This window comes from Myotis lucifugus, unplaced genomic scaffold (assembly GCF_000147115.1).
Source record: "Myotis lucifugus unplaced genomic scaffold, Myoluc2.0 scaffold_239, whole genome shotgun sequence".
In the NCBI taxonomy this organism is placed as follows: Eukaryota; Metazoa; Chordata; class Mammalia; order Chiroptera; family Vespertilionidae; genus Myotis; species Myotis lucifugus.
This window is the reverse complement of record NW_005871287.1, coordinates 225,419-240,616: the sequence shown is the minus strand read 5'-3', so window position 1 is coordinate 240,616 and position 15,198 is coordinate 225,419. Positions and strand designations below refer to the sequence as shown.

The following is a 15,198-nucleotide window of genomic DNA, read 5'->3' as shown; positions in this document are numbered from 1 at the left end:
TATCTGTGATGTTGAAAGGAAATAAGAGTATGTACAGCATTTTAGTTTTCAAAGCGATTGTGTGTGATGTATCGCGCCGGCTCTCCACGATCGCCCTCAGGGGTGGCAGGGCAGGTGCGGTGGATGGCACAGGCTCTCTCCACCTCGGGGCAGGCACGGACCCCCTTTGACTTCCTGTTCTGCAGGCCGCGTCATAAGAAACCGGCTCTGGTTCCAGGCTTTCTCTGGTGGGAAAAAGTTTCCACCTTAGAAGCGAGAGATCATTCTGGATCCTTTCTCCAAAGGGCAGAAGCTTCCTGACCCGGGCCTGGGAGGACTGCGGCAACGCCTGCTTTTTGATTTCCTGACAGGATCCGTTCAAGTTCATGCTGATGATGCAGCAGCAGGGCAGGCAGGGTCACGAAGGCCACTCACCCCTCTGTGCCCTGAGGGCGGAGTCAACTCCCTGGACCCGCCTCCTTCCCCGGTTAGGCGGGGTGTCTCAACTCTGATTCCACCGGGGCCTCCATCACTGCGGCTCACCAGGCTGGCGGCCTAGCGGACCGCTCACTCCTTGTCTTTGCGCCATAATCGCCACCCTCCGCTTTCCAGCCCGGCCCCTCGGCTTGGTGCAGGCCCCGCCCCTTCCCATCTGCGGGGCGGCCGGAGGCCCCCCCCCCCCCAGCAAGATGGCGGTGAACCAGAACCACACGGAAAACCGCCGCAAGCCCTACATCCCTTACGGCGAAAGGTGCCTGAGGGGAAGCCGGGGTGCTGTCGGAGGGGGGTGCGGGGCGGGACAGACTGGGTAGAGCCGGCGGCTTGCGAGCTCTCAGCGAATCAGGGGCTTTCGCGCCCTTTTCCGACGCTTCACCGCTTAGCGCCGCCTCCGACGTTCGTGCGCGTGCGCGTCCTCACGTCCTCGGCCTCACGCCCTCGCTCCTGCTCCTCGACGTGGCGGTGGCGCAAGCGGAAGCGTGTGGCCTCGCACGTGTGAAGGGCGGGAGCGCGCCTCCGGTGACTGAGGGCGGGGCGGGATCTCCTGGAGAGGGCGCATCACCTCAGAAGAAAGGTGAGCCGCCCTGGGGCAGTGGGAAGTCCCGTGTCACCTCAGAAGAAAGGTGAGCCGCCCTGGGGTGGTGGGGAGTCCCGTGTCACCTCAGAAGAAAGGTGAGCCGCCCTGGGGCGGTGGGGAGTCCCGTGTCACCTCAGAAGAAAGGTGAGCCGCCCTGGGGCGGTGGGGAGTCCCGTGTCACCTCAGAAGAAAGGTGAGCCGCCCTGGGGCGGCGGGGAGTCGCACCGCCCCTGCGGGTGGCGTGCAGCTGCTGTTGGGCGCGAGGTAGCGACCTTTGTAGGGTGATGGCCGTAGCCGCGCTCCCTCCGCCCACTCTGGAAAACTAGGCCGTGGACTTCGGGCGGCGGAAGAGGCATTGTGTGGAAAATTCTAGAAAGACTCCAAACTGTCAGGCGCGGGGGGCGGGGGGGCGGGAGGGGGACGCTCCTTGTCTTCACAACTTCCCAAAGCCCCCTTACTTTTTGGCCCCAGCCAGGGAGAAGCCTGCTGTTTATGGAAAAGGCTGGGACCGGAAGAAGAGACGCCTGGGAAGAATGGCGCTCCCTCGGCGGGCGGGGCGGGCCGCGGGCGCTTTAGGGTTTGCAGGTCGCTTTGCTCAGTGCCTGCAGGGTTGCTGCTCCCCCGCCTTTGGCCGCGCTCAGGCTGTCTGTCTGGAGGGAGTCGGTTGTTGGTTGTTCGCCCCTCCACCTCACACGCAACTCCCCTCCCTTAATTCCCCGGCCCCCAGTTTCTCAGAGTCCTGCTTGTCCGCCGCCTGACCCCTCTTAACCACACCCCTCTCCGCGGGGGTGGCCCTCGTGTGTCCTTTGGAGTCGCCTGGCAGTGCGGTCCTGACACCAGGTGCTGTGCTCAGGTGCACTGAGCCCCCCTGAGCCCCTTGAATGCCGGGTCGCTCAGCTGGTTGGAGCATCGCCCCCATACCCTGAGGTTGTGGGTGCGATCCCCGGTCAGGGCACATACAAGCATCAGCCAGTGCATACCTAACTGAGTGGGACAATAAATCCATGTTTCTTTCTTTCGCACATGCCGGAAGCAACCAATCCGTGTTCCTCACAGCAATGTTTGTGTCTCTCCCCCTTCCTTCCACTCTCTCTAAAAATCAATGGGAAAATATCCTCGGGTGAGAATTAACCAAAAAAAGATCTTGAAACACTATTCACCCCTTAAGAATCAGCTCATATTTCAATCTTTCTATAAAGTCATTCCTAATTACTTCAACCAAAACTAACCTCCCCTTTCACTTAGTTGTCGTGACATTTTTGTGCCATTTATGTTGTCATATATTGCTTGTGTTAGTACCTGTATTCATGTAATTCAGTTGTTCATTCTCTCAGTAAATATTTAGTAGCACCCACCACTTGGTAAGACTGCAGTGGCAAAGAAGGCAGACATTGTCCTTAGTGATCATTAGGAAAGACGTTGAACTAATCAACACATATAGTCTTTACTAAGAAAAAACCAATGGGATTCTATGGATGAACCCAAGTTTTTCAGGTTAAGAGTGAGGGGAGAACGTGAATGGCAGCGGGAGCAACATGTGAGAGGATTCTGGAGCATTCTGCATGCCTTACCTGCTTTAACATTTCCTTTAGCACAGCGCTTGATAGTTCCTGCACAAGAAGTATAAGCATTTGTGAATAAACAGAAAGAATACAAGTAGTTTTATAAGAAAAATAATCCAGCCCTGGCTGGTGTGGCTCAGTTGGCTGTGCATCGTCCTAGGCACTAAAAAGTTGCTGGTTTGATTCCTGGTCAGGGCATGTAACTAAGTTGCATGTTCAGTCCTCGGTAGGGGGCGTGCAGGAGGCAGCCCATGGAGGTTTTGCTCTTACATCGATGTTTCTCTCTCTCTCTCAAAATCAATTTTTTTAAAAAAATCTTTAAAAAAAGATACAAGCCCTAGCCGGTTTGGCTTAGTGGATAGAGCGTCGACCTGTGAACTGAAAGGTCCCAGGTTCGATTCCGGTCAAGGGCTTATGGGTTCGATTTGGGTTGTGGGCTTGATCCCCAGTGGGGGACTTGCAGGAGGCAGCCGATCCATGATTCTCTCTCATCATGCATGTTTCTATCTCTCTCTCCCCCTCTTCCTTCCTCTCTGAAATCAATAAAAATATATTTTTAAAAAAATACTTATAAAAAATATTAAAAAATAAAAAAGATACAAGATTTCTGACTGATTTTCAATAAATACAATCGAAAAATTTAAAGAATGTTGTAATCCAGAGATAAAGATGGAGAAGAATAAATATGAATTGTTAGGGAATAAAATAATTTAAATTCTTTTTATGTCAGTAAAGATAGTAGTAGTAGCAGCAGCTAACATTTATTGAGTGTTTGTCCAGGCTAGGAACTGTGCCAGGAGTTCTATGTTCGTCACTTGATGTAACTTCTAAATTGTGTGCTGTCTGCCCTTGCTTTTCTGCAGTGTCTTGAATCAGTGTAGTGATGTGGAGCTCTCCTTCCCAGAGCAACCACCAGGATCCAATTTCTTTCATGGTACAAAGAGGGGAACGTTGCTTCTCACTTCATACCGGGTAATTTCTCTTTCTACTTCAATTTTCATTAACTCTACATTGTTTTCCTTAAAATGGAGAGAGGGTAACCATTGAGTTTCAAAGTGTTTTAGAACATTTGCACTTTGAGATTTTCCATGTTGAAGAATGATAGAAGAAAATGGGTGATGCTTTTCATCAGGCCAGGATGCCAAAGCAAACAACCTTAGACATTTTTATGTCTCAAACTATGGACAAATTGCATTCCTTTTTCAAAGTTACTTTCCTTTCTTAGGTGATCTTCGTGACGTCACACTCAGTCGATGATCCCATGCTTTCTTTTATGATGCCATTTGATCTGATGAGTAACTGCACCCTCGAACAGCCAGTCTTTGCCCCCAACTACATTCAAGGAACCATTCAGGCAGCTCCAGATGGTACGTGTTTACAGTCAGAAGTGTATTTTTTTTTCTTAAAAGCTTCCAGAAGGTTTAAGATTCAGACTTGGCTCATGTTGGAATTCAAACGAAAGACAGCCACCCTGCTTCTTGGGTAACGTTTCTGTCAGTGTTTGCGTTAGTCCAGTTACCAGCTGTGCCAGCCTGCCTCTTAGTGAGTGTGTGCCGTTTCTTCCCCCAGGTGGCTGGGAAGGACAGGCTACTTTTAAACTATCCTTCAGAAAAGGAGGTGCCATCACATTTTTCCAGTTGATGATGAAAGCTGCCTCTGCTGGTGAGCGATAATGATAAAACTATTAAGCACTTTGGGTTTTTGAGGCTTGTGGAATTGAAGCAGGACTGTTACCCAGTTAAGATTTTCTGGTCTCTGTGAGTAGGCACTTGGTAGTTGCACATGTACTAATGTGTATGCAGCAAGCATTTCCTGAGCATACATAGTATGTGCTGAGTACAATATAACCTGCTGGGAAAACCGATTATTCAGTCCCTCCCTGTTCGGAAGGAGTTTGCAATTTAGTGGGAGCTTACCAACCAGACACCTGAATGACTAATAGCACCTCATAATCTTTTATCCATCCAAATGCTGGTCTCATATCACTGACTAGTCTCTTCACATCAGGGAGCCCTGGTTGCCTTAGCTCTTCTTCCCCTCGCATGCCTTTTTGTCATCTCTTTTCTCTGGCTTTGCCTTTGTTTCTCTTGGGCTTAGTCCCCATCTTTGATGACAGGAGGGAAGAGGTAGCACTGCTCTAATGGATGGTACCAGAGAACTCTTTCAAATTTTGAATACAAATAATTTGTATGATATAAATTTATTCAGTCTAACCTCACTCCATGCTCTTCACTCTCTCACCTTTTGTACGCCAATCCAACTGGACTTCTTTGTACCTTGTTCTCTCATCTCTGAGCCTTTTATGATATTTCCTCTCTCTGGAGTGCTCTTTCCCTTTCTCCCTTGCCTTCCATTCCCAACTTCAATCTAGTTGAGACTAACATAAACTAGTAGAGACAGACATGCAAGTATGTTATCTCATAACATGTGCTGTAATAGAGACATGGGCAAAGTGCTAGGACACAAAGAAGGATGGAGTGAAGTTTCTAGCTTAGAAGACTGACTGGATCATGATTCTATAAACCATGGTCAGGAATATAAGAACTCTGGCTGGTGTTTCTCAGTGGTTAGAGTGTCAGCTCATGCACCAAAGGGTTGTAGGTTCGATTCAAGGGCACATACCTGGGTTGCAGGTTCACTCTTGGACCCGACCAGGGCATGTGCAGCGGGCAAATGGTTGGTGTGTCTCTCATATTGATGTGTTTCTCTCTCCCCCTCCCCCTCTCTCCCTCCGTCCCTCCCTTCCTCTTTCTCTTCCCCTCTCTCCCCCTCCCTTCAACTCTCTGAAAAGCAAAGGAAAAAATATCCTTTGGTGAGGATTAATGAAACAAAACAAAAAGGATATAAGAGACAGTCTAAGTTGGAGAGGAAATGAGGTTTTTTAAAAATTATTTTTACTGATTTTTAGAGAGGGGGAGAGGAGAGAGAAAGTGAAACATCTAGAGGGGAACATCGTTTGGCTGCCCCCTGCATGTCTCCCCCTGGGGATCCAGCCCACAACCTGGGCATGTGCCCTGACTGGGAATCAAACCAGCAGCCTTCTTGTGCAGGGGATGATGCCCAATCAACTGAGCCACACTGGCCAGGGTGAGAGGAAGTGAGTTTAATTTTAGACCTAGTAGTACTAGCTAGCATTTATTCAGTGTTCAACATATACTGGAGTGTTCCAAACGCTTTACATGTGTCAATTTATTTAATCCTCACAAAAACCTTATAATGTAGGCGCTAATAATTATCCCTGACTTATAGCTGAGGAAACTGAGTCACTGATGGTTACATAATTTCCCAAGGCTGTACAATTAGTAAGTGATAGAGCTGAACTTTAAACCCTAAACCTACTCCTTCTCTCTTATTAAACATTTTATTTTTGGGGAAAAATTAAATTGATTGAAAAGTTACACAAATATTACAGTGAACTACTATGGACCCTTCATCTAGATTTACCCATTATTAACATTTTCCCACATTTGCTTTATCTTTTTTTTCCTCTTGTTTTTTCCCCCTTTTGTTTTTATTGAAATATTTGGAAGTCACAAAGATCATTTCCTTCATGCCTAAATATTCTAATGTGTATCTCAAGGCCATTCTCTTATCTAGTCATTGTACTTATTAAATTCAGAAAATTTAACATTGAAGCAGTATTGTTAATATAGTTTATATTCAAATCCAAATGATTGTTCCATTACTGTTCCTAATTCTAATAGCACTTTTTTCTGCAATGCAGGATCTAATCCTGAATCACACATTGAATTTAGTTGTCTTACTTCTTTGTTTTCCTTTAATCTGGACTCAGCCTTTTTTTGTCTTTCATGACATTGAAATTATAAAATAAATACAGGCTTATTGTTTTGTAGAATGTCTCTTAATTTGGGTTTGTCTGTTCATTATGATTATATTCAGATTATGTATTTTGGCAAGAATACTATATAAGAGACTTTGTGTCCTTTTGAGCCTACGCTCCTAATCCCTTAATACAGGTGTGAGGTACATGGGAGTGCAAGAGGTCAGTGGATGTGCAGCTCAGAGCTCCAGAGATGAACTGTATCTAGAGACTGATTTGGAAATCTTTAGCACACTGGTCATCTCGGGAGCCATCTGATTATGGGCTCATTCAATGAATTAAGGATGGTATTCCAAGGGTCCTCAACATTTAAGGAATGGGCAAGGAGGAGTGAGTGACCTGTAATGAAGATTGAGAAGGGGCTGACTGGGAGGTAGGAGGAGAATCAAGTGAGTTTATTATCCTGGAAGTCAAGAGAGGAGAAAGTCTCAAGCAACACAGAGTGGTCATCTGTGGCAGCTCCTGTAGAAATGTTTGGTAAAATGAAGACTGAAAAATGTACATAGCGTGTGGACATTTGAGTTTGCTGGTCTTAGCAAGCGAGATTTTAGTGAAGAGAGAGATCCAGAACCCTGACAATGGATAACAGGGTGTCCTGGCAGATAAAGGGAGTACAACTATGGGGAACCCAGGGTCGGGGACCCTTGGAAGTCCAATTTCTCTTTGCTACAGATGTCTGGGGAACTCAGGGCAATTGCATACTGGGTCTTGAGTTCCTTCTTAGTTTTGGCCTCATAGTACTGAGGGGGACTTATATTTAGGATTATGGGTTAAGGGTGAGGCAATTTTTGGGGATCCTCTTTGTGCTCACATTAAGATCTACTCCTTGCCCAGCTGGTGTAGCTCAGTGGTTGAGCATCAACCCATGAACCAGAAGGTCACAGTTTGTTCCCGGTCAGGACACATGCCTTGGTTTTGGGCTTGATCCCCAGTAAGGGGCGAGCAGGAGGCAGCCAATCAATGATTTTCGCTCATCATTGATGTTTCTGTCTCCCTCCCCCTTCTCCCTTCCTCTCTCTGAAATCAATAAAAACATTTTTTAAAAAGAGATCTGCTCCTTGGCCTGCAAAGGTAGGCAGTTGCACAGCCACTTGGAAGGATTTAGTCAACTTACATGAACTTGGCCCAGTGTCTGGAACTGCTCTGGGTCTCATGGTATCGTGGCTTAGGTGTGGGAACCTACCTCTGCTCCCCTGGCAAGACTCAGGGCTTGTGAGATGGGCTTCCTTGAGGCCTTTGGAATTAACTGTCCATTGTGCTTCATGATCTGATTTATTGACCAGGAAAGATGGCCTTCCCCTCTGCAGAGTGGATTTGTCAGGGGTCTTTGAGTTATATTTTTAACAAATGTATATTGAATACTTACTGTGTGTCAAACACTAGGTAAGACGATTGGGAACACAACGGTGAATAAGACATACATGGTCCCTGCCTTTGTAAACTTAGTCTAGTGAGAATCATATAAAAAATAAGCAAATAGCCCTGACCAGTTTGGCTCAGTGGATGGAGTGTTGGCCTGTGGACTGAAGGGTCCCGGGTTCAGTTCCAGTCAAGGGCATGTACCTTCATTGCGGGCACATCCCCAGTGGGGGGTGTGCAGGAGGCGGCTGGTCGATGTTTCTTTTCATCGATGTTTCTAGCTCTCTATCCCTCTCCCTTCCTCTCTGTAAAAAATCAATAAAATATATTTTTTAAAAATAAGCAAATATATAAGTGAATAAAATAATTACTTCTTCCAAAAAGGGCTACTAACAGGATATTGAAAAGGAGAATATCAGGGGTAAGGAGGACAACTTTAGATTTATAATGAATTACTTAAAATAATGCCAGCTATTTAATCAGGTAAACCCCAGATTATCAATGGTTTAAGACAATAGTAGATATTAATCCTTATATAAAGGCCAATCATCAGGGCTAAAAGGGGAATCTGTTTCACATAGCCCTTCAGGGACCCAGGGTAATAGAGTATCTGCCATCTTTAACACATAACACATGGCCAGTTGGATAGCTGGCAGAGAGGGGAAGAGAGGAGATCTTACCTGGGAAGTTTTCACGGTCCAGGCCTGGAACTGGTGTACATTACTTCTGGTCATATGTGATATGACCAGAAATCAGTGTGGTAGGCTGATAATGACTCCCAAAGATATATCCTTACCCTAATCCTCAGAACCTGTGAATGTCACCTTATTTGTAAAAATAAGTATTTTGGGATGTTATTAATTTAAGGATCTTGAGATGAGGAGATTATCCTCAGTTATCTAGTGCAAGCATGTCAAACTCGTGGCCGCATGCCTCATTTATTTGGCCCGTGTTAGCCTTTGAGTTTGACATGCTTGATCTAGTGGGCCTCAGATGCCATCACAAGTGCCCTCAAAAGAGAGGGAGAAAAACAGAAGTGCTTTCCTCTGTACCACACAGCCATTAAATTGGCCTTTAATAGATATATCTTACCAACTTGATAGAATTTCTCACTTGGAAATTTTTTCTGAATACCTATTATGGTAGGTGCCATTATGCTAGACCCTAAATAAACAGGCAAATAAGCCACAACCTCTGCCCTCAAGAAGCATAGAGTTCAGGACAAGGGCGAGGTATATTCTTTATCTTGTATCCTGGAAACATTGTTGAACACTCAAGTAAGGTGATAGTTAATACTTAGTTAATTATCTGGTTGATAGCTACATACATTTGACTTAAAAAAGAAAGTTGCCAAATTTCTTTTTTCAGCTGCCGAAGGAACTCCGCTTCAAAGTTTAACTTACTGGTTTGGTGCTCCAGAACTGTTTATCGTTAGTGGGCAGGGGAGCATGTGCAACCAACAGAGGTCTTGTCCAGGTAAGGTATGGCATAAGGTTCTTCCTGGGAGGTGGAAAAGTATGCTAGTTTGCTTCCAACCTTACTGGCAGGAGAAGCATCAGAGGTTTGGAGGTTGGAAAATGGTTGAGTACGTGACTTCATTTCCAGACTGAAACCCAGTGGCACGTCAGTAAGTTTCAGGCTTACTTTTAATTAATAATATACAGATATGGAACATACTTAGGCAACTCCCATTATTGGGAACAGTCACTTCCTGTTTGCAGCCTGAGCAGAAAACATATGCTCCTGTTCACTTCCCCCTTCCCATTTCACACAAGCATCGCCATCAAGTTTGCACTATGCCCTTCAACCTCACTAAGGATTCCAGCCCTGGGCTTTATGCCCTGTGCCCTTTAACAGTTGTGCCTGTCCACAGCTGCTGTCATGTTACTGGGAAGTGATCATTGATTCTCAAATGTTGTTCACCATCTACTGGTAGACCACAAAGGGTCTCCTAATGGGCTGCCAACAGACCCCAAAATGTGGGCCCTTTCTTGGGTTCTTCTTGGAGCATGACGTGCATGTCATTGGCACTTAGCTTTGTATACAACTGAAGGATACTTATTTGTAACCTTAATAGTTACCTAGTTTTAAAAGGGTATTAAACTGTAATACTGTGCTCAAAATCTAAAATGTTGCTAAGGTGTTACAAATTTTTTTATAGAGTTGAAATTCATAGAACATAACATACAACAATTTAAAAATGTACAATTGGTATTTAGTATATTCACAATGTGGTGCAACCATCAGCTCTCTAGTTTAAAAATTTTTCATCACTCCATAAAATACTCCATAATTCCCTACTAAGTAATAATTCCCCATTGTCTCCTCTCAACATCTCTAATATACTCTAATCTGCTACTTGTCTCTGGATTTGGTTATTCTGAATATATCACATAAAAGGAATCATACAGTATATCACCTTTTGTGTCTGGCTTATCACACCTAGCATAATGTTTTCTAGGTTAATCCCAGTTATAGCATGCACTTTATTTTATTTTTTGTGGCTGAATACTGTTTCACTGTACATATGTATCATAATCTATTTCCTCATTCTTTCACTTTCAATCTATTTGTGTCTTTGTATCTAAAGTAAGCCTCTGATTAAGCCCTGGCCAATATGGCTCAGTTGGTTGAGTGTCATCCCTTGCACTGAAAGGTCACTGGTTCGATTTCCAGTCAGGGGACATGCCTGGGTTGCGAGCTCGATTCCCAGTGTGGGGAGGTGTAGGAGGCAGCCAATAGATGATTCTCTCTCATCATTGATGTTTCTTTCTCTCTCTCTCTCCCTCTCTCTGAAATAAATAAAAACATTTAAAATAAATAAAACATTGGACAGTTATAATCATGATTGCATAAACATATTAACAGATATTCTACAAAGAAATACATTAAAATACTAAGTTTTTGTATGTTATGATTACATTATAGATGACTTTTAAAAATTCATCTTTTTCCTATTTTCCAAATACATATTCCTCATTAAGCATGTATTACTTTTTTATAATCAAAACAAACTTTATTAAGTAAAACATGTATCTCTCTATATACAGCTATAATTAATGCAGAGATTAACTGTAGGGTTATTTTCATGCTTATTTTAATCCCTCCACAACAGGAAATGATAAAGTTTTCAACTGGTGGTAGCTGAAGGATCTGGTTTTACCATTATTCTGCCTGATTCTCTTCCTGTGTTAGTTTGCTTCAGCATAATTTTTTTCTTCTTCCTCCTTCTCACTTATTCCTTGTCCACTCTAAGAAATAAGTAACTAATTTTTTCTTTTCTTCTCAATTTACCCAGTTATTGTCCATGGGCCCCAACCTGTGAGATATGGAGCCCCACCAGAAGCATACAGAGTCCCACCAGCGGGATATGCACCCCCACCAGCGGGATACGGACCCCCACCAGCGGGATATGGACCCCCACCTCCAGGATACGGACCCCCACCTCCGGGATACGGACCCCCACCAGCGGGATACGGACCCCCACCTCCGGGATACGGACCCCCACCAGCAGGATATGGACCCCCACCTCCGGGATACGGACCCCCACCTCCGGGATACGGACCCCCACCTCCGGGATACGAAGCTCCACCTCCGGGATATGAAGCTCCACCTCCGGGATATGAAGCTCCACCTCAGGGATATGAAGCTCCACCTCCGGGATACGAAGCTCCACCTCCGGGATATGAAGCTCCACCTCAGGGATATGAAGCTCCACCTCAGGGATATGAAGCTCCACCTCAGGGATATGAAGCTCCACCTGCTGGAAATAGAGCTGGCTCTCACAATCCTGAGGCAGCCCAGCCTGATGGATATGATGCTTCTCTTCCTTCCACCTCATCTCCTCAGCACCATTCACCACCTTCTAAGAACTAAACCCTGAAGATTCACCAACCAAAGTAGAACCCTAAAACTGAAGTCAGGATAAGAAGGAGGACTCAGGTATGTGTTTAAAGACCTTTCTCAAGTAGTTGTCCCACCCTCTGGAAGGGCAGTCTTAGGGGGAAAGTGAAGCTTTACTTCCATGCCTAGATTTTAGAAGCAAAGTCAATTCTTGATTAGATGGGCTAAAGGAAAAGTAGACTGATAGGACTAATTCCCCAATAATTTAGTTGACATTGGGCTGCATTTTTAAAAAATATGTTTTTATTGATTTTAGGAAGGGAGAGGGAGAGAGAGAGAAACATCGATTGCCTCCAGTATGCACCCGGACCGAGAAGTGAACCAGTGACCTTTCAGTGCACAGGACGATGATCAACCAACTGAATCACACTAGCCAGGGCTGAGCTGCATTTTAAAAAAATATATATTTTTATTGATTTCAGAGAGGAAGAGAGAGAAAGAGATAGAAACATCAATGATGAGAGAGAATCATTAATCGGCTGCCTCCTGCACGCCCCCTACTGGGGATTGAGCCCACAATCCGGGCATGTGCCCTTGACCAGAATTGAACCTGGGACCCATGAGCAGGTGGATGCTCTATCCACTGAGCCAAACCGGGTAGGGCTGAGCTGCATTTTTTTTTAACATATCTTGAATGTGACTTTTTACTTTTTCCCCTTCACCATCCAAGAAGCATTTATTATGCTCATTTTTGTAGGCACTAAGGTATATGTTAGAAATATCAAGTTGAACACTTATTTTTCACAGCATTCTTTATATTAATGAAAGGATGGAACAACTTAAATTTCTAATAGTGACAGAATTTCATAAATTATAGTATATTCATACAGTGGAATATTATGCAGCATTGAAAATGATGTTTAGAGGTAGAAAAGCCTTTAAGAATACCAAAACCAATGAAGCAATCAAGGAAAACATAAAGTAAATATAATTTTGACTATATTGATTTTTATTTTAATTCTGTATGACCAAAGTTAAAAGATAGGCAACAGACTAGGAGAAAGTAATTTCCAACATATATATTAAACAAATAACTTTTACTCAGAATATATGAACTCCTACAAATCAACCCAAAAGAAAAATGGACAAAAGATATGAATACCCTATTAACAGAGGCGATAGAGTGGCTGACCAAGAAACATTTGAAAAGGTGTTTGTTCTACTCAACTAGTGTTAGGAAAGTGCAGCTTGAAAAGAGAAACACTTTTTTATTTCCAAAGATTTACAAATATTAAAAAGATTGAAAAACTTAAGTGTTGGGAAAGATGTGGGAAATGGTTATTGTTATAAATTGTTGGAGGGAGTTTTTGTCAATATGCCTTTTTTAATTATTATGTTTTAAATATATTTTTATTGATTTCAGAGAGGAAGGGGGAGAAATAAAAACATCAGTAATGAGTGAAATCATTGATAGGCTGCCTCCTACACACCCCTCACCAGGGATGGAGCCCACAATCTGGGCATGTGCCCTGACCGGAAATCGAATCATGACCTCCTGGTTCATAAGTCAACACTCAACCACTAAGCCATGTGGGCTGGGCTCGGTATGCCTTTTTAGAAAGCCTTTTATTATTTTCTAATCCTCACCTGAGGATATGTTTTAAGAGAGAGAGAGAGAGAGAGAGAGAGAGAGAGAGAGAGAGAGAGAGAGAGAAACATCGATATGAGGGAGAAACATTGATCAGTTGCCTCCTATATGCACCCAACTGGGGAATGAACAAGCAAATTAGTTATGTGCCCTGACCGGAAATCGAGCCCACAACCTTTTGGTGTATGGGATGATGCTCCAACTGACTGAGGCATGCCCCCCACCCCCGCTAGGGCCAGCAGTACCCTTTAAAAGTAAAAATGAGAAGAAACCAAGATGGCGGCATAGGTAAACACCGGAAATTGCTGCCTCGCACAATCACTTCAAAAATACAACTAAAAGACAAAACAGACATCATCCAGAACCACAGGAAGGCTGCTGAGTGGAAATTCTACAACTAGAAGGAAAGAGAAAAGCATTGAGACTCAGAGGAGGTGCGGAAGTAGAGTGCAGAGGTAGGAGGTGCACGCCGAAAGGGCTGGCAACTTAGGACGTGGCGCACGTGGAAAGGGCTGGTGGCTGAGGACGCGGTTGTCTTTTTCAATCAGGAGTGAGTCTTAAGCTCCCGACTGCTCTGAACTCCAATTCCGGGTGAGTCTCTGGGGACCCAGACTCATACGGGGAGAAACGGGACTGTCTGGCATCGGGCAGAACTCGAGGGCGGCTTTCTCTCAGAGGTGCTTGCAGCAATTACCGGGACATTGAGATGCGGGGCCTCTTAGGGTAGGACTGGGGAGCAGCCATAGCTGCTTGCTCCGCCCTGTTGATCCCCTGAGACCCCGCCCCACCCAAGCTGTGCACAGAGGCTTTTGCATATGAAAGGCCTGGCCCTTTACAACCTGAAAATTACCTAACAAACTGCAGCTGAATCAGAGAGACCCAGAACTTCCAAAAGAAGGTCCAAGGCCCCACAGCAGCTTGCATTGCTTCACAGCTGGGCCTCATCTGGTCACCTCCAAACCCCAAACAAAGAAGAGGAATCTCTCCATAGTTCCTGCTGGGTAGCCTCAGGCAGAGGCTAAATTAGCTCCTCCTTAGAGATCCAAGAGCCAGTGTACCCAGTGGTCAGAGTGGGACCATCCAGATTACAACTCCTCAGATCCATAAGGGACACACTCAGGGGGCAGACTCAGTGAGCACCAAAGCCCCACTGAAGTAAGTCTTGCCCCAGAAGGGTGTCTCCAGCTCAGAAGTTCTCCCACTGCAGACACAGCTGATTCTCACAGTCAGTTGGCCTGGAGGTCAATTCCTCCCAGTAATACCTACAACAATCAAGACTTAACTACAACAAAACTGTGCACAAAGCCCACAAAGGGGTGCACCAAGAGTGTCTACCTCAGGTAACTGGGGAGGCTGAGCCACTGGGCCCTATAGGACACCTAACACAGAAAGCCACTCTATCAACACAGGGAAGCATAAAAAATGCGGAGACAAAGAAGTCACAAATGACAGAAATGGAGGAAAGCAAACTACTGGATATAGAGTTCAAAACCACACTTTTAAGGTTTTTCAGGAATTTTCTAGAAACCGCCAATAAATTTAGTGAGACCCTCAAGAAATCTAGTGAGACCACCGATAAATGTAGTGAGACCCTCAAGAAATCTAGTGAGACCCTCAAGGTTATGAAAAAGGACCATCTAGAAATTAAGCATACACTGACTGAAATAAAGGATATTATGCAGAATTCCAACAGCAGACTAGAGGATCGCAAGAATCAAGTCAAAGATTTGAAATACGAAGAAGCAAAAATCACCCAACTGGAAAAACAAAAAGAAAAAAGAATCCAAAAATACAAAGATAGTGTAAGGAGCCTCTGGGACAGCTTCAAGCGTACCAACATCTGAATTATGGGGATGCCAGAAGAAGAGAGAGAGCAAGATATTGAAAACCT

General features: G+C 44.7%; 1 protein-coding gene across 1 annotated transcript; it reads left to right on the top strand.

Annotated features, from left to right (window-relative positions):
- Positions 1–668: 668 nt before the first annotated feature.
- On the top strand, positions 669–11,455 carry WBP2NL (WBP2 N-terminal like; the record flags this gene model as incomplete). Its single annotated transcript, XM_023762253.1, has 6 exons — positions 669–730; positions 3,480–3,588; positions 3,842–3,983; positions 4,186–4,278; positions 9,185–9,292; positions 11,115–11,455. Coding segments are annotated over exons 1-6 (855 nt in total), but the record flags the coding sequence as incomplete, so codon positions are not given.
- Positions 11,456–15,198: the final 3,743 nt, after the last annotated feature.